The following is an 18,553-nucleotide window of genomic DNA, read 5'->3' as shown; positions in this document are numbered from 1 at the left end:
TGCACCAGGTGATACAGGTTTATCTTCTAAAATGTAACAGTTTGATGTTTTAAAATCAAATTTATATATTTCTACCTAACATTTAGTGCCATTCTCCTTGTCCTCAAACTTGAAATGAGGATACCTGAATGGTTTAAATTATAGTTTTATTTTTCTCCTTTTACCATATTCATACCCAATAAAAGACTTCTTATGGTCTTATGATGTTTTTTGTATCAATGCTTAGTATTAGACTGTACCATGCAGTTGTGAAAATATGACAAAAATATACAAAACAAAAGACTGTGTGCTTGCATCATCCATTTGTGTTAAGCCGTTCATAAAACACTGATAACTTGTACAAAAAATCTGTACAAATTATAATTTGTACAACATTACAACTTGTACACAATATATACATGCTTTATACAGTTATCGCAACTGCTAGCTATATATAGTGTGGAGATCTCCACTGCTAGCTATATATAGTTTTGGGAGGTCAGAAGATTTCTCATAACAGAGGATCACACTTTAATTTTCAAATTAGTTTTATAAAAAAGTAGAATCATTTTTAAACTTGCAGTGGTATAGATGTGTGCTCATCCTCTGGCAGCCTTTTTTCTGCAATATTTAGGGACATGGCTACTTTGAACATAGGCAATTTAAGGGAAATAAAGAAGAAAATGCAAAAAACTATACTTTTTTCTATAAGATTCTCATTTTATTATGATGCCATATTATAATATTAGTCTTGAGAACACACCTCAAATTAGAGGAGGGTAATTTGCAGACTTATTTCACATTTGAAACTTTGAATATTTAATTAGGGTATTTCTTTGCAATAATAACATTCATGTACAGTCCTAAGTAACCATGGTAACAGTACGAAATAATAATGCCATTTATTTACAGTCAGAAGAATTGATGGAGATACAGTATTCATTAAAATCTGCCAGTTGTGCCGCGTTAATGGAACTAGTTTTGAATGATGCTAATGGTCAACATATAATACTGGCTAACGGCTTATACTACCTTGGACTACTTATTCTTCCACCGTGTAAACAATGTGTTGGAAAAGAGAGAAAATGGGCCAAAAATCTTCAGAGAAATGCATTCCGAGCCTTGAGATTCACGTTTAGTATGGAGAGAAATAGACGGCTGTTTAAAAGACTTTTCCCTCCAGATTTATTTGATATGTTTATAAGTGTTGGACATTATATAAAAGATCTGTCAGCTTATAAAACACTGGTAGAGAAAATCAACAGTTATAGGGTAAGTTTAACCCCCTTTTTTCAAATTTTATATGTAAACATGCTAATCTTGGTGATATGCACTACATCAAACTCCTGTTGACTGATTTGTAAAAAAAAACATTAATTCAGTAAGATGTTACCCAATATATTTTATTTCGTTTGAAATTGGTGTTTTCCCGTTTGCTATTAGTGGTAATTATTTATAGATAGGAACTAGTATAACTAGTTCTGCAACAGTATGTACTATTTATAGAGTTTGATGTCGGGTGTATAATGCACGAGGAAAGTTTTGGCGGTTTCTACGGGTGGGATTTAATGGTACTATATAAAGTTTGGCATTTAAATGTAATATTATAGAAGGTGCTCGCAGTTGCGTCGAATTGAAGTTGGTCACATTGGTATATTGACAGTTGCTGCTATGTTTATTACATACGTACAGGCGTTGGAGGTATTAACTAAGGAAAAATGCGAATGAGAAACAATGTTATATGTCATGGATTGATATGTCAGTGGTTTGAATCGAAGAAATATGTACAAGAAAGTAAAATAAAATATTGTATCGCAAGAGAAAATGATATGTTACTGCGAGCAACTAATCCTATATCTGTGTTTGTTTTGTTTATAGCCTATTGAATTTAGAGATTAAATACTTTAAATTCGGACAAGCAGGGCGAGGGAGAATTTCATTTTCCTTAATTTCTGCCCTTTTAGAAATATATATGAGCTATACAAAACTGGTTTTCTGGGCAGTTTTAAGTTTGCTGAAAACATCAGGAATTTTTCTGGGAAATAAAAATATCAAAGAGATTTTCTGTGAAGTAAACTTGTGATGAATACAATATATGTTTAAAATACTTTTCATTGGACATAGAGAAAACCACTATCAGTTCTAAAATGACAGTTTTGAATTTAGTTTATAAAAAAACTTTATTTTTAACAGAATGCCTTCTGTGTTATTGCATATTACAAGTTATGATTTATCAACCAGACAAATTCTGTTTCAGACTGACATTGTTGGCAATATAAAGACAAATATAATGGAAACAAACCATAATAGGACACCAAATCGTTACATTATATACATTCTGTTTCAGGCTGACATCGTTGATGATATAAAAACAAACATAATGGAAACAAACCATAATAGAACACCAAATCGTTACATTGGTGATTATGCTGTGTTTGAACTCCTAGGGTCAGGAGCGTTTGGTTCTGTGTTCAAAGTAAAAAAACAAGTGGCAGGGCAACAGTTCTTAGCTTTGAAAGAGGTAAAACATTTTACTTGATATCCATGTACAAAGAAATTATTTATATCTGGCAGCAGGGCAACAATTTTTAGCTTTAAAAGAGTTAAAATATTGTTACTTGATATCCACTATCCACGTACAAAGAAATTATTTATATCTTGCATCCAGGCAACAATTCTTAGCTTTGGCAGAGGTAAAACATATGTATACACATACAAAGAAATTTTATCGCCTTAAGATATTTTATAACTTTTTCAACTTTATATTATAGATAAACATTGACAATCCATCCTTTGACTTAATTTCAACATGTTTTATATCTTTGTTATATGTATATTCTAGATCAATATTGACAATCCATCCTTTGGTAAGAACAGTCTAGAGATAGACCAAAGTGTTGGTGAAATTATGAATGAAATAGCTATCATTAAAGAGCAGATGAAACATCCCAATGTGGTCAGGTTCCTCAAGACCTTTGTTGAGAGTAAGTTATGTAGCCATCTAATATAGGACAACAAATATCTGAAGACTACATGATCACACAAAACACATCTATTACTAAACATTCAGTCATCAAAAAGACAAAATGTTACATTTACAGGTCACCAATCAAACAAAAATGTACAGGTAGATAACATCAAAAACCAGTGGCTAACAGGCACCTTGCTTTGAACATGATGAACTATAATTAGCTTTGCAAAATATCATTGGACACAGGTCAATCAGCAAAATAGAGAACATGTAAGAAATGAAAATTGAAAAGAAATAAGATTGGTTGCATAAACTTACAACACTATATTAATTATCTATCTATTCAGGTCAAAAGTTATACATTGTAATGGAGTTGATCGATGGTGTTCCGTTAGAGGAACACCTCAACAATCTGAAGGATAAGAATGAACAATTTGCTGAAGATAGAATTTGGAAGATACTCATGCAGGTTAGTGTCTTTATAAGAATATTCTCATAAAATATTAATATTAGAATGTATGGTAATAAAACATACCATTGTTACTAAATCATTTAAAGTGTAATAATACAAATGCTTTTTTCTTCATTAAAGTCACAGTGTGAACAAGCTAACATGTATATATCTGCAATTTTTCATAATTTCTTACGTTCTTGTAAACTGTTATAATACAGCTTTTTGGTTTTTGTCGAGCCTGCAACTTTTGTTGCAGAAAGCTCGACATAGGGATAGTGATCCGGCGGCTACGGCGGCGGCGGCGGCGGCGGCGGTGTTAGCTCACTTCTTAAAAGCTATATATTTTAGAAGGTGGAAGACCTGGATGCTTCATATTTTGTATATAGATGCCTCATGTTACGAAGTTTCCGTCAGTCACATGTTCAATGTCCTTGACCTCATTTTCATGGTTCAGTGACCACTTGAAAAAAAAGTTCAGAATTTTTATAACGTTGAATTCTCTCTTATTATAAGTAATAGGATAACTATATTTGGTATGTGTGTACCTTGCAAGGTCCTCATGCCCGTCAGACAGTTTTCACTTGACCTCGACCTCATTTCATGGATCAGTGAACAAGGTTAAGTTTTGGTGGTCAAGTCCATATCTCAGATACTATAAGCAATAGGGCTAGTATATTTGGTGTATGGAAGGACTGGAAGGTGTACATGTCCAACTGGCAGGTGTCATCTGACCTTGACCTCATTTTCATGGTTCAGTGGTTATAGTTAAGTTTTTGTGTTTTGGTCTGTTTTTCTCATACTTTATGCAATAGGTCTACTATATTTGTTGTATGGAATGATTGTAAGGTGTACATGTCTAGCGGGCAGATGTCATCTGACCTTGACCTCATTTTCATGGTTCAGTGGTCAAAGTTAAGTTTTTAAGTTTTGATCTTTTTATCTAATATTATATACCAAAGGTCAACTATATTTGGTGTATGGAAATATATTATGATCTATATGTCAGTCCCGCAGGTTTTATTTGACCATGACCTCAATTTCACGGTTCATTGGACAGTGTTAAGTTTTTGTGTTTTGGTCTATTTTTCTTAAACTGTAAGTAATAGGTCAACTATATTTGTTGTATGGAAGCATTGTTAGCCGTACATGTCTGCCTGGCATGTTTCATCTGACCTTGACCTCATTTTCATGGTTCATTGGTCTTTGTTTAACTATCTTGTTTAATGTTAAGTTTATGTGACAGTTGTAATAACGCTTTATACTTAGGACTATCAACATAATATCAATGATTAGTAAAGAAGGCGAGACATTTCAGTGTGTGCACTCTTGTTAGTTGTTTCAATACACTTTTGTTTTTCATTGTCAAGAGTTAATAAATGGTTTCCACTACAAAGTTTAACATGCTTCCTGTCCTTTTGCAAACCATAGACCTGAATTAGGGAACTATCAGTATTGAATCACTCTTTAAACTTTGCTGCAGAAAATAATTTTCCCTAAGCATTGACTATCATAAAAAAAAATAATCTTGTAGTCAACACAAATCATTAGATTTTAGAGTTGTGTAAAAAGACAACTGTGAAATTAAGTAGTTAACTGTTCGTGTGCTTCTTTATTGTCAATGATTTAAAATGTGTTCTTCTCTTGAACTTTCAGATGGTGCTTGCACTGAGATACCTGCACAAAGAAAAGGGAATTTTACACAGAGATTTGGCTCCAAAAAATATCATGTTAGGAGAAAATGACAAAGTTACAATTAGTAAGTTATTTGTTAGAAGTCTGGGCTTATAAAAAGATCATTTTGGTCATACATTATTTGATTAAAGTTGGAAAGATGAATTATCCTGCACTGTTCTAAATGAATTTCCAACTGGACAAAGGGAAGCAACTCAATGCATGATTTGATCTGAAATGAGAAACTTTAGTATTGGGTTGTTTGAGGCTTGTGAATTTACACTCAATCTGTTAGATGGATATAAAATACCACTACATTTAAGGCAGTAGCTAGGTTTTATGCTGATTATTGAATTTTTCTTGTTACAATATTCATTACGATAAAAAAAGTTATAACACTGATTAAGGTAAGGTTTGCATGAAACCTGGATTTTTTTCTTAGTGATATTACACCAATATGATACATCATTTTGTTCAGGGAGGAGTATCCAATCATTTAATGAAAAAAAAATCAAACATCGCCCGTCCAGTTTTTTCATGTGAGATAGGATATAGGATTGACTGTAAAGAAACATCATGACCGAAAACTATTTTATGAATTTTACAATTCTACTTGCAACATGACCATTGAAATCCTACATTGTGTATTTCAGCTGACTTTGGATTGGCCAAACAGAAGAGAAGTGATTGTAGTAAAATGACTTCAGTAGTGGGAACTATTGTTTATTGGTGGTAAGTAGAAGTTAAATAGGAAAGGAATAATGGTAATAAATGGGATTTATCCAATGATTTAATTTGTTTTGGCAATAAGTAGAGACAATTTATTGATGTTATATGGTGCATGTAATAGTAACTACAATCATGAAAATATATAAAAAAAAAAAAAAAAAAAAAAAAAAAAGTAATCTGTATTGAATTTCAGGAAGGGTCTTTTTTCTTCTATGTTTTCACATGAAGTATTCATTCAATGTAAAGTGTTGGGTTTTTTTTCAGCCCAGAAATAGTGCAGAACCAACCTTATGGAGAGAAAGCTGATGTTTGGGCTTTAGGATGTATTCTGTATCAGATGTGTATGTTAAAGCCTCCATTTTATAGTGATAACATGTTGTCATTAGTTACTAAGGTTAGTTTACATGTTTTCATGGTTACCAAGAGGTTTTTATAGTTTCATATGCTATGGCCAGTCACCATTACATGTCACTTAGTAAATGTATATGTTAAGCCTAAGGAAGAGGGTTTTGAAATATATTCATAATATTTAAGTGATAGAATTTTGATGGTACATTTCTTCATGAATGTTACTTTTTTTACATTGCTAAAATGAATTTTTTCCCTTGTTTTTATTTTCAATTAATGTTTTAGTATATATAAAGTATCTTTAAAATTGAAATGAGGAATGTTTCAAAGAGACAACAATGTGACCAAAAGCAGAAAACAGCCCAAGGCCACCAATGAGTCTTCAATGCAGTGAGAAAATCCAGCTTCAGCTGGCCCCTTAACATATATATTGTAGTAGTTTTCAAATTATATAATTTTAATTGATAAAGGGATATTAAGAAATTACTATATTTATTATTTACAGATATGTTCAGCATCTTATGACCCAATTCCATCAGGGACTTATACAGATAGGCTAATAAATGTGGCTAAAACGTAAGTTGTACATATTCACATTGATTACGGGTAATTTACTGCTTTTGTTGATATTGAATTACTGAGGAATTCTGGATGTAATTCACACAACTCAATCAGGATCTTGATGACAATGATAGAGGTATGAAAATTAGATATGATATCTTCTGATGTATCACTTTTTCAATGACTACTGCAAGATTTCTCAATCTAATATAAAAATTTAAATAAAAGATTCTAAATTTGATTGAAAATATTTCACATGAAAAGGTTGTTATGATAATATGTAGCAATTTAACTCTTGTTTTAGTTGTATTTGTGAGTCCCCAGAGAAACGTCCAGATATTGTTGAAGTAGCTAGCACTATGGCTGATAAACTGATGGTACATATAGATAGCATGGCCACACAACAATCCACTATGGAGAAAAAGTTAGAAAAAGAGAGGCACAAAGCTCAAAGGTACAGTCAAATAAAACATAATTATAAAACATGTTTTAGAGTTGACATGGAGACAAAGAAAGACAATAAGTAGTCAAGGTTTAGTTGTATTATTGTGTTTGTTAACAGCAGAAAATCAGGTCATCATGTAGTTGATTAATTTAGATTTCCGATATAAAAAAGGAACAAATAAAATTTTATATTTGTTTGATAGGCCATGATAAAAGTATTGGTGCTCTGGATCCCCGTTATTAGGGCCCCGCCGACGGCGGGTCGCCCTATAGTGATCAGTCTGTCCGTCCGTCCGTCTGTCCGTCCGTCTGTCCGTCCGTAACACTTTCGTGTCCGCTCCATATCTAGAGAACCGTTATGATTTCATACTTAATACTTAACATGATTATTAACCAACACCAGAGGGTGTGTCATGTTGTATGTACAACTTCCTAGGTCAAAGGTCAAGGTCAAAAACTTTGGTTTCAGTTGACAACCCCGTGTCCTGTGGTGAAGATCGTGTCCGCTCCATATCTAGATAACCATTATGATTTCAAAGTTTATACTTGACATCCATTTTAACAACCACCAGAGGTTGTGTCATGATGTATGTACAACTTCCTAGGTCAAAGGTCAAGGTCAAAAACTTTGGTTTCGAGTTGACAATCCTGTGTCCTGTGGTGAAGATTGTGTCCGCTCCATATCTAGATAATCGTTATGATTTCAAAGTATATACTTGTCATACATTTTAACCACCACCAGAGGGCGTGTCATGATGTATGTACAACTTCCTAGGTCAAAGGTCAACGTCAAAAAAACTTTGGTTTCAGTTGACAACCCTGTGTCCTGTGGTGAAGATTGTGTCCGCTCTATATCTTGAAAACCGTTATGATTTCAAATATTATACTTGACATCTATTTTAACCAACACCAGAGGGTGTGTCATGATATATGTACCACTTCCTAGGTCAAAGGTCTGTCTGTCTGTTGGTCTGTCCATCGCTAACAAATTTGATCCACATTATATTTTGAGAGGACAGCTGTTATTATTTCATACTTTATACCTGACAAACATTTTCAACTTAACATATATATTAACCAACACAAGAGAATGTGTCATAATGTATGCATCCTAGGTCTAAGATCAGTCTGTCGGTCTGTCCATCTGTTCGTTGTTCTTAACAAATTGTGTCCGCTCTACCTCTCGAGAACCATTAATATTTCATACTTTATACTTGGTGGGTCATAATATATTGAAGGCATAATTCTAAAAATATGTGACAAATATCAATTGGGCAGCACCTTTAAACATATTGTTCAAACATCAATCCATATATCCAGAAGTCACCTTAGAGTAGTTATCAATGAGTTCACATCATGCAGTCATATCACTATTATACTATGAAAGTAAGATGAGAATATTTATCAGTTTTAACTTAAAATCTTAGATCAAAATCACACATGAGACTATGTAATAACTTCAAATAATGCTTCATATCAGATTATCCATACAACTTATTTACCCCACGTTATTGACAGCGGGGCCCACAGAGATGGCTCCCATCTCAATGATATCTAGTTGTCAAAGTGTTAAAAAGAAATTTAAAAATTGAAGATTGGTACAATATACAATATTCGCAATATACCTTTTATCTAAACCATCTCAGTGGCTCAGTTTTAGTTTAATGTGAACTGATTCGTAAAAATCTTGACTCAGTGTGTTAGTTAAGTGCAAAACACATTTTACATTCATGTTTTCAACATGAAAATGCATTTGATTTGCCACTGAACAGTATAAGCAGTCAATCTGTTCTTTTTTCCAACAGCATAAAAAACAAGAATATTTTAGTATTCAAGACCTTATGGAATTTGGAAAAAATAATTTCAAATCATTTTTGATTTTCTCTCTTTTTAGGCATTATTTTGAAGCTAACCAGAATATGCAGAACTATCACAGATTATTTGTTTTGTCACAAGAACGTTACGACCGTCTAGCCAACTTAGCAGGAAGTGGAGGGGCCTCAGACTTAAAAGATGCTGAAATATTAGATCCAGCTTTTGTTGATATTGAATTACTGAGGAATTCTGGATGTAACTCACAACTTAATCAAGATCTTGATGATAATGAAAGAGGTATGAAAATTAGACGTATAGGTATAGTCAATAGTAATTCTATATTGGGTCTTTTCCTTTGATTGAAAGAGGTATGAAAGTTAGACGTATAGGTATAGTCAATAGTAATTCTATATTGGGTCTTTTCCTTTGATTGAAAGAGGTATGAAAGTTAGACGTATAGGTATAGTCAATAGTAATTCTATATTGGGTCTTTTCCTTTGATTGAAAGAGGTATGAAAGTTAGACGTATAGGTATAGTCAATAGTAATTCTATATTGGGTCTTTTCCTTTGATTGAAAGAGGTATGAAAGTTAGACGTATAGGTATAGTCAATAGTAATTCTATATAGACGTATAGGTATAGTCAATAGTAATTCTATATAGACGTATAGGTATAGTCAATAGTAATTCTATATAGACGTATAGGTATAGTCAATAGTAATTCTATATAGACGTATAGGTATAGTCAATAGTAATTCTATATAGACGTATAGGTATAGTCAATAGTAATTCTATATTGGGTCTTCTCATTTGATTGAAAAAGGATGTTTGTCTCAATAAGGCAGCAAATTAACTACACAAATAACCAAAAGACAACTACAATGTTTAACTCCTTGGTGACGTCTTGAGTGCAGGCTGTACAGTGTTCAATCTCTGGTGTTTTAAACCATTTTAAGATTGATATTTGCAGCACATAATGCTAATAGCAGATAGAACAGAGAATGGTGTGTAGTCAGAATAATGGGTCGGATGACAAGTATTTTTGGAAATCTTGTGAAACAGCATGATAAAATAGATATAAGAAGTTGTGGTATGAGTGCCAATGAGACATTTCTCCATCCAAGTCACAATATGTTAAAGTTGATTCAGTGATTTGGTCTAGCACAAAACAGAATTCATATTCATATCACATGAAAATGTACTATTCATGATATTCATTAAGTATTTTTCACTGGATGTTAAATATTAATCAATCCATCCATGTAGGATGTTGATTGATTTAACCTTTTTGAAATGTTTCTCTCCTATTAGAGCATGTTTATAATTTTACTAATAACTTAGGTATTTTAGTTTCAGGCTGGACAAGTGATGATGATGACAGTTATAACAGTAGTGAAAATGACAGTCGAGAAAATAGTGCTGGTAGTCAGCGATCCCTTGATCGCTCAAGTCTATATGTCACTCACCAACTTCCTAAACCACCAAGATCTCCTAAAGTATTTCATGGAGGGAAATTAAAGAAATCCAAATCTTCAATAACACCTTTGAACTTAGATATTCCGTGGAAAAGTAGTCGTGATTCAGGACTTAGTTCTGGTGACCCATCACCTAATAACAGTACAACCACAAGCGCAACTGTTTCTCTTGATCCTCTGGTCAATGGTCATCTTCAGGGATTATCACTTAAAAAGTACCATCGCTCAAACAGTAGTCCAACAGTCAATGTTGTACGTTCTAGTAAGAAAAAAGTTAAACGTCCAAACAGTGCTAATACTCCAACATTGACCATTTCACAGAGACGTGTTCGACAAATAAGTGACCCAATACTACAGATGTTGCATCAGCTTCATAAGATACTATATATAACTCAGTTACCCCCTACATTGAGACCCCACACGAAGAGGAGAATGATTGAACGATTTAAGAGAGCATTGTTTGCCTCTCATAGTACAACCTTTAATTTGAAAAGTGAATTAAAAAAGGTAAGATGCTTCTTAAATTTAATTTTAGTTTTTATATTTTTTTTTAAACTTGATAAATATTTTAGACAGTTTAAATGGTAATGAACAATACAAACTAGAATAAAATTACATAATAAGTTTTAGATTAAGAGACAACTTAAAAGAAATTCACTCTGATATGAACGCACAAAACAGATTCTGTATGAACTCTGGAAGCAGTTCTTTCTTTTAGTTTTGAAAAATTATTGGCTTTCTTATTATCAGTAAATCTCTTATAACTAAAATATGCATGATCATTGTGCAGGCCTACAAAACTAGCTGATATAAGTTTGATTATTAAGCAGGCCTACAAAACTAGCTGCTATAAGTTTGATCATTGTGCAGTAAGCTGATTTAAATATTGCATAATTGGTACTAAAGTTCTATTTATATAGTTAGTTATTTAGAGTTGATATAATAGAATAGACCTAAGGACCATACTCTGAATTGTTGTATAACAACAATGAAACTAATAACTCAAAAAATCTATTTGATCTAAATTTGATCAAGTGGGGCAAGCAGAATACCATCATATTAGGACAGAATCTTGTTTCAAGCCATTGTACGGAACATTTTGAAGTAAATACATAAATGCATTTACATGAAAAGACATATAATCAGAAGACTTCAGGAAAATATTTGTCATATAATTTTATTTGATGTTTTAGTTGATGTGTGGCTCAAGGGAGGTAATTGATTTAAACTTAGGGCCAGTAGACAGTGGAAGTCGTTCTAGTTCTACCAGTTCACAGGACAAAGAAAATATGTCTGATGGAGAAACAAGAGGAATAGATAGATTAGGTTTGTATATTACCAATATCCTTTAAACAAAGGGAAATAATATAACATTCATAGATATAAGAAGATGTGGTATGAATGCCAATGAGACAACTTTCCATCCAAGTCACTATTTGTAAAAGTACACCATTATAAGTCAAGGTACTGTCTTCAACAAGGACCATTGGCTCACACGGTACAGCTTTAAAGGGCCCCAAAAATTTAATAGTGTAAAACCATTCAAACAGGAAAATCAACAGTGTAATCTATAAAAAAAAAACTAGAATTGAGAAAAATTTATGAACCACATCTACAAACGACAACCACTTAACATCCAACAGGTGCAAAGAAATGCAGCAAGATTAAACGTTTTAATAGGTACCAACCTTCACCCTTACCCAAAACAATAGTGTAACATCACAACATAGAAAGACATTGATTGATTTTATTTCACATATAATTTTCATATTTTAAATTGATGACTTTGAAATGTTTCAGTTACTCCCCTTACAACTTTATAATTAAACTCTTCAAACCTTTCTTAAAAAAATAGTTAACCCTAAGATAAAATAAGATATATATCTATCATCTAATTAAACTTCATGGCATTATGACCAATTTCAGTGCAATAAAACAGACTCAACACTTTCTGTAAAAGAGAATGAAGACAATGAATACATAATTAATAATAAGTTTATATATTTTAGAAACAAATCAGTGTGATCCTGACAACAGAGACGGTGGTGTCACCTATGAACAGATGCAATATATGATTGAAAGTGTACTGAAGCAGTGTGGATATTATAATGTCACTCCAAGTACAAGGGAAAGAACTCCTCCACTTGGACCAATCAGAACAGAAATTACCAACAGTAGACATTTTGAAACACCGAGGTAGCAGTTATCATTGGTGTTACTATAGAAACAGTATTACATAGTGAGAAAAGCATTAGATGTGTGAATGAGTTTGATTGATGAGAGAGAAAAGTAATTTATTCTTGGTCAAGAAATTGTGCAATGACTTATGTCCGTCCATTCAGTTATGATCCCATCCAGAGTTATATAATATATGTGTATCCCGTCCATTTGTTTTACATGGCAACAGTCATTCCACTGTATTTTTACATTCCATTATTATATGCATATTTATATTTAATCATACATTAGTCATTCTGTCTCATTTTAACTTTACATATTTATAATGAATTGCTTTATTGTAGCTTAAAACATTCTTTTTACAACAAATAATTTATCAACCCAGTGAAATATTGCTAATATTTTATTAAATGATATTTATTTTTTTGAAATGAGAATTTTACTTTTATGACCTGATGGCTCATTTGAGGGTAATACATTTATATATGCCTTTGAAACAATTTTCATGTGTTAAATAATTTGGTTTCTCCTAGAATATATAGATATTCCTGGCAACTGTTTTTAGCATCATGTCACTGATAATCGCTCTGATTTTTTTTATGTTTCAGACAAATAGTTTCAGTACAAGCTTTAAATTCCCGAAAATAATGACATTTTAAGAATGAAATTTTAAGAAAGGAGAATCTTTTTAATTGTGAAGTATTAATATGGTTTTATTCAATTATGAAAGTATTACTTTTAATGATGTGTGTTAAATTATGCCTAAAATGATCAAATGTATTAATCTACTTGATGATAAATATTGTGGAAATTAATAGAACTGATCAAATATTAACAAAGAATGTGAGCATGTTTCCAAAAGAGTATAAAAGCGATTCATGTGACCAATATAGTTATATTTATTTGTAAATACAAAGTAATTTAAAGTAATTAATTGTTATTAGATTGAATTATTTATTGATTGTTTAAAGTGAAGATAGATTTATTATAGTAATTATTTATTGTAGATTTCTGTAAAACAGGAGTATTTATCGTACCGGTATATCATTCTTCCGTCGTAGTATTGTGATAATGTCTTTAGTATGACAAAAGTGCTTTCTTGTGTTGATACCATATACCTCTTCATTATACATATACATATACGGTCATCTGCCTTAATTCCTCATGTAATATATTTTGATTTGTAAATCATTAAATTTTAATTTTGAGAACATACTTATTTCTATTTTAAAATAGACATAACATGTTTTTGTTCCATTATCTATATTTTCTTTGAACAACCACAGTAGTTTTATTTTCCTTTAAAATTGAAGTTCTCATTATGATAATTAAACTTACAAACTTACCATAAATTGAGTAGCTTTACCTGTGTCCATTTTAATATTTGAATAAACTGTCCCATTGAAAGAATATGAAACAGACCATTTGTTTCTTCAGGTAAATAAATTAATGAGTAATGGATATCTCTCAGGAGAAATTAAAAGGTCCCCATTAATAAGCTCCACAGAGATCAACACCTATATTGTATTCTTTAAATTGGATTGTTTATTGTTCAAAAATTTTAATTGTCAATTTTTTTTTAAAATCCATCATGTTATGTGTTCTTGCCATATCTGTTCTATTTATTCTATTTAATGACTTTTTGTTTTAAATTATTCCATGAAAAAAAAGCCACATATTTGGATGGAGATGATTCGTATGCCTCTTCTTCAAATGTTATAATAATTTTTTATGTAATACACCTTTTGTTCATCATCAATTGCTGTACGTGTTCAATAAAAGATGTTACATGAATTAACAAACAAAGGCAAATTTACTACTTTAAAAAGGTTTGAGGAATTAGTTTAAGCATGGCATTTCATTGTTTACAAAACAGATTTATGATCAAAGTGTTTTATGTCAAATATTTGTATGTGACTTGTAATACTTTCTACACTCATTTATATGTATGTGACCTAATATACACATGGTTATTTTTACATGTAGTTTGTTTTTGTTTTCATCAATTACATATAAAATTATATTTCATTATCAATTTTCATTTCACAATCATTATTGCCATTGTTGCCATGGTGATCATATGAAATCACGTGAAATCAAGTACATATTTATCATTGATTTTATATTTTTTGTTCTGTTGCTATAGAGATCTTATTACGTCAGTGTTCAGTTACCAGAAATCCGTCCCTGGTTTGTCTTATAGTTTTTTGTTATCTTGCACTATTTTTATTTGATTGAATTCTATGTTTTTGTCTTTTTATATATGTCAGAATTCCATCCATTTTTGTGTCATTACAGAATTCCATCCATTTATGTGTCATGTCAGAATTCCATCCATTTTTTGTGTCATAATAGAAATCCATCTGTTTTTTTATTATGTCATATTATATATCTGAATTAAATTTTGCATGAATATTTTTTTTTCTATTTTTTTGTTCACCTGCTCACCTGACTTAATCTTTGACTTCTGTTTAAGTTATGAAAACATTCCCTGTGTTACAGTCAGCTTATCGTATGATATAATTTATTATTGAATAGAGAACATAATATGTCAGAATCGTGAGAGACAAAATGATATGTCAGAATCAGGAAAGATGACATTACATGTCAATCATAAGAGATGACATAATATGTCATAATCATGAGTGACGACATATTATGCCATAATCTTGATAGGCAACATAATGATAAAATACTTATATGCCTAATGAGATCATTAAGTCAGTATTTCAGAAATTGTTTATACTGTTTCAAGTTTGACAATTGATAATAAAGAATACACACAAATTTGAGCTTTCTTATGTTTTTTTGTCCTTAAAGAGGAATAGAATACAGGGATATTTTCAGCCTACAGCTAGAATAATGGTCTGTTTGGTGTTTGTAGAATAGAGAATAATGACCAAAAAAGAAAGAAAAGAGAAAAATGAAAGTTTATAGATATGAAGACCCTACCTAGACCCCCTACAACATACAAGCTTGAAATTTATTAGTTTATAGAATATAAGGAAGCTTCCCATAGACATGCTTAATGATTGATGGGTAAAAACTAAATTGTAGAATTGTGTTCATTAAATGTCATTGCCTGTACCAGAAACTTGATGTAGGTCACTATTGAACATTCTAACATGACGTCCTTCAAACGCTTTGAGTACACACCCGTGGTAAAATATGAATATATTGCCAGTACTGTTCCGATTGTACTCCCACGTCATATGCTTTTTTATGAATGAGATACCCGACGTCATAGAACAATGACGTTAGAATGTAAGCATTTTACGGGAAAATACACGCTTGTGAATCCGAAAATCATCACAAGGAAACATACACAAATGATGCTAAAATGTGGCAAAAGCCCTTTATTGTACATCATATAAGACATATAAATAAATTATCATTCAAATTCATCCAAAACTGTCTAAATACATTATTTTAAATAGTTTAAGCATGTCACTAATGCAGTTTGCTCCGTTCTTTTACGCTAGTTTATTAGTGCGTTTATTTATGGGAACGGCAAATATTTGCCTACACCTAGAGCACTTCGATCCAAAAGAATTGCCGTATGTGTCCTATCAGAATCGAAATAATTCATGGGGCTTGAATATATCTAGATTTTACCACGGGTTGTCCCTTTATGCCGATATTTTACCCCTCGCTATCGCTCAGGGGTAAAATATTTGTCATAAAGGGCCAACCCGTGGTAAAATCACGATATATTCAAGCCCCCATGAATTATTTCTTAAATCATTAAGTTTTTCAGAAACAAGCTGCATCTAAAAAGAAATATATTGTATGAAATGCATAATACATGCATGTGTAGAAGATTTTGATTGATTTTGGAACATTCAAATACGAAATAAGAGACAAATTTTGGTCTGTTATGTAGGGTTCTTATATCAAATCAATATTTAAACAGACTTTGCATAGATGTATTGATATTCATTTGACAGAGATCAATGTCTATCTGATACAGCATATATTTGGAGGCCATTGTTGTCTTGCCTGGGAAGAAAGTCTCAGAATGTGCGACATTAATGTAAGGATTACTATATGGCATCAGCTGAGTAAACTATTAGTATAAAACTTCATATTTCATGTCTAAAGGTTCATCTGAATTCAACCTCATTTCATGGACCAGGAATCCGTGATCAACATTAAAGTTACTTGGTTAGGTCCATTTTTCATATTTATAAACAGAAAGCTAACTTTAAATCAAGTATGGTATGATCTTAAGATGCATATGTCTGGCAGGTTCATCTGTCAGTCACCTTATCCTCATTTTCATATTTCATTTATCAATGTTAAGTATGCATACTTTGACCTATTTCTCATACTTTGACCTATTTCTCATATTCTATAATTAATAGGTCAACTATTGAAAGAGGTGTATATATGTGTCTGTTGGACAGGTCATCTGACCTTGACCTCATGGTTCATTGGTCAATGTTAACTATTAATGGTTTGGTCTCTTTCTTTGATACTCGTTACAATAGTTCAAAGATAGTAGTTGTATGGTATGATGGTAAGGTGAACATGTCTTGTCTGGCAGGTTCAACCGACCTTGACCTCATTTTCATGGTCATCAGTAAATTTATGCTAACTTTTCAGAGTAACTAAATTTGGATTAAGGAATGATTGTAAGGTGTATTTGTCTGTGGTAAGGTTCATCTGACCAGACCTATACGTTATGGTTTATCGTTAATGGTTAACACAACAAATGTTCTTCACAGTAAACACATAACTGAGCATTCCTTTCCTGTACAGAAGAATTCACATGATATCAATCCTGTCACACTGGATTAGAAACCAATAACTGAGGCTCTAAAGAGTATGTGTTAATAACCTACCTTCATGTGCATATTCAACAAAGGCAACTCCTCAACATTGTGGACTAAAATGGATCCTTGTTTTCAAAATTCCAATAGGGAACATACTTTTTATGCCCCACCTACGATAGTAGAGGGGCATTATGTTTTCTGGTCTGTGCCTCCGTTCGTCCATTCGTTCGTTCGTCCCGCTTCAGGTTAAAGTTTTTGGTCGAGGTAGTTTTTGATGAAGTTGAAGTCCAATCAATTTGAAACTTAGTACACATGTTCCCTATGATATGATCTTTCTAATTTTAATGTCAAATTAAAGTATTGACCCCAATTTCATGGTCCACTGAACAAAGAAGAAGATAGTGTGAAGCTCAGGTTTAAGTTTTTGGTCAAGGTAGTTTTTGATGAAGTTGAAGTCCAAACAACTTGAAACTTAGTACACATGTTAACTATGATATGATCTTTCTAATTTTAATGCCAAATTAAAGTATTGACCCCAATTTCACGGTCCAGTGAACATGTAAAATGATAGTGTGAGTGGGGCATTCGTGTACTATGGACACATTCTTGTTATAATTGTATAAATAAACCAAACTAAAATAAATAAAAGAACTGAAGAAGGCCAATGGCCGAAATGTCTTGAAAAAGACTAAAATAGAATTCATCATGAAAGTCTCTCATGGCACCAGACTATAATGCAGGACTTTTGACTACAATGGCTGGAAGGTAAAACTATCTCCCTAAGAAGACTCATAAGTACTTGAAATCAATCAAATAAAATCAAAAGCTTTAATGAAAGTCAAAACAGGAAATGACTGATACATATCATGCTATTTGATATGATTATTCTGTTGGAATTACATATTCCAACAAAAAAGTTTTCTGACAAATATGTGATAATCTCTTTATTCCACAGAATCTTGGCAAAGGATAGATTGTCATGGATGATGGATAGGTGTTTAATATCCAGCAGTAAATATGTAAATCAGGACAATATCATGTGATATCAGGATAATATCATGTGATATCAGGACAATATCATGTGATATCAGGACAATATCATGTGACATCAGGATATGAATGATACTATGTACCAGACCAACACACTGATGCAG

The 18,553-nt window shown here is 32.0% G+C and overlaps 1 protein-coding gene across 5 annotated transcripts in view; it reads left to right on the top strand.

Moving 5' to 3' along the window:
- LOC143065513 (serine/threonine-protein kinase Nek10-like) overlaps window positions 1-15,416 on the top strand; it is a 35,225-nt gene extending 19,809 nt beyond the window's left edge. For all 5 annotated transcript variants that reach the window (XM_076239134.1, XM_076239130.1, XM_076239132.1 and 2 more), the window contains 13 exons: window positions 892-1,251; window positions 2,327-2,500; window positions 2,822-2,963; window positions 3,298-3,419; window positions 5,058-5,160; window positions 5,729-5,807; window positions 6,069-6,198; window positions 6,658-6,728; window positions 7,018-7,167; window positions 9,052-9,269; window positions 10,322-10,953; window positions 11,640-11,772; window positions 12,456-15,416. In XM_076239134.1, coding sequence (XP_076095249.1) covers window positions 892-1,251; window positions 2,327-2,500; window positions 2,822-2,963; window positions 3,298-3,419; window positions 5,058-5,160; window positions 5,729-5,807; window positions 6,069-6,198; window positions 6,658-6,728; window positions 7,018-7,167; window positions 9,052-9,269; window positions 10,322-10,953; window positions 11,640-11,772; window positions 12,456-12,646 — 2,505 coding nt within the window. In that variant the 3' untranslated portion in view covers window positions 12,647-15,416. The remainder of the gene's footprint in view (window positions 1-891; window positions 1,252-2,326; window positions 2,501-2,821; window positions 2,964-3,297; window positions 3,420-5,057; window positions 5,161-5,728; window positions 5,808-6,068; window positions 6,199-6,657; window positions 6,729-7,017; window positions 7,168-9,051; window positions 9,270-10,321; window positions 10,954-11,639; window positions 11,773-12,455) is intronic.
- Window positions 15,417-18,553: the final 3,137 nt, after the last annotated feature.

This window comes from Mytilus galloprovincialis, chromosome 2 (genome assembly GCF_965363235.1).
Source record: "Mytilus galloprovincialis chromosome 2, xbMytGall1.hap1.1, whole genome shotgun sequence".
Classification (NCBI taxonomy): domain Eukaryota; kingdom Metazoa; phylum Mollusca; class Bivalvia; order Mytilida; family Mytilidae; genus Mytilus; species Mytilus galloprovincialis.
This window is presented reverse-complemented; position numbering and strand designations above follow the sequence as displayed.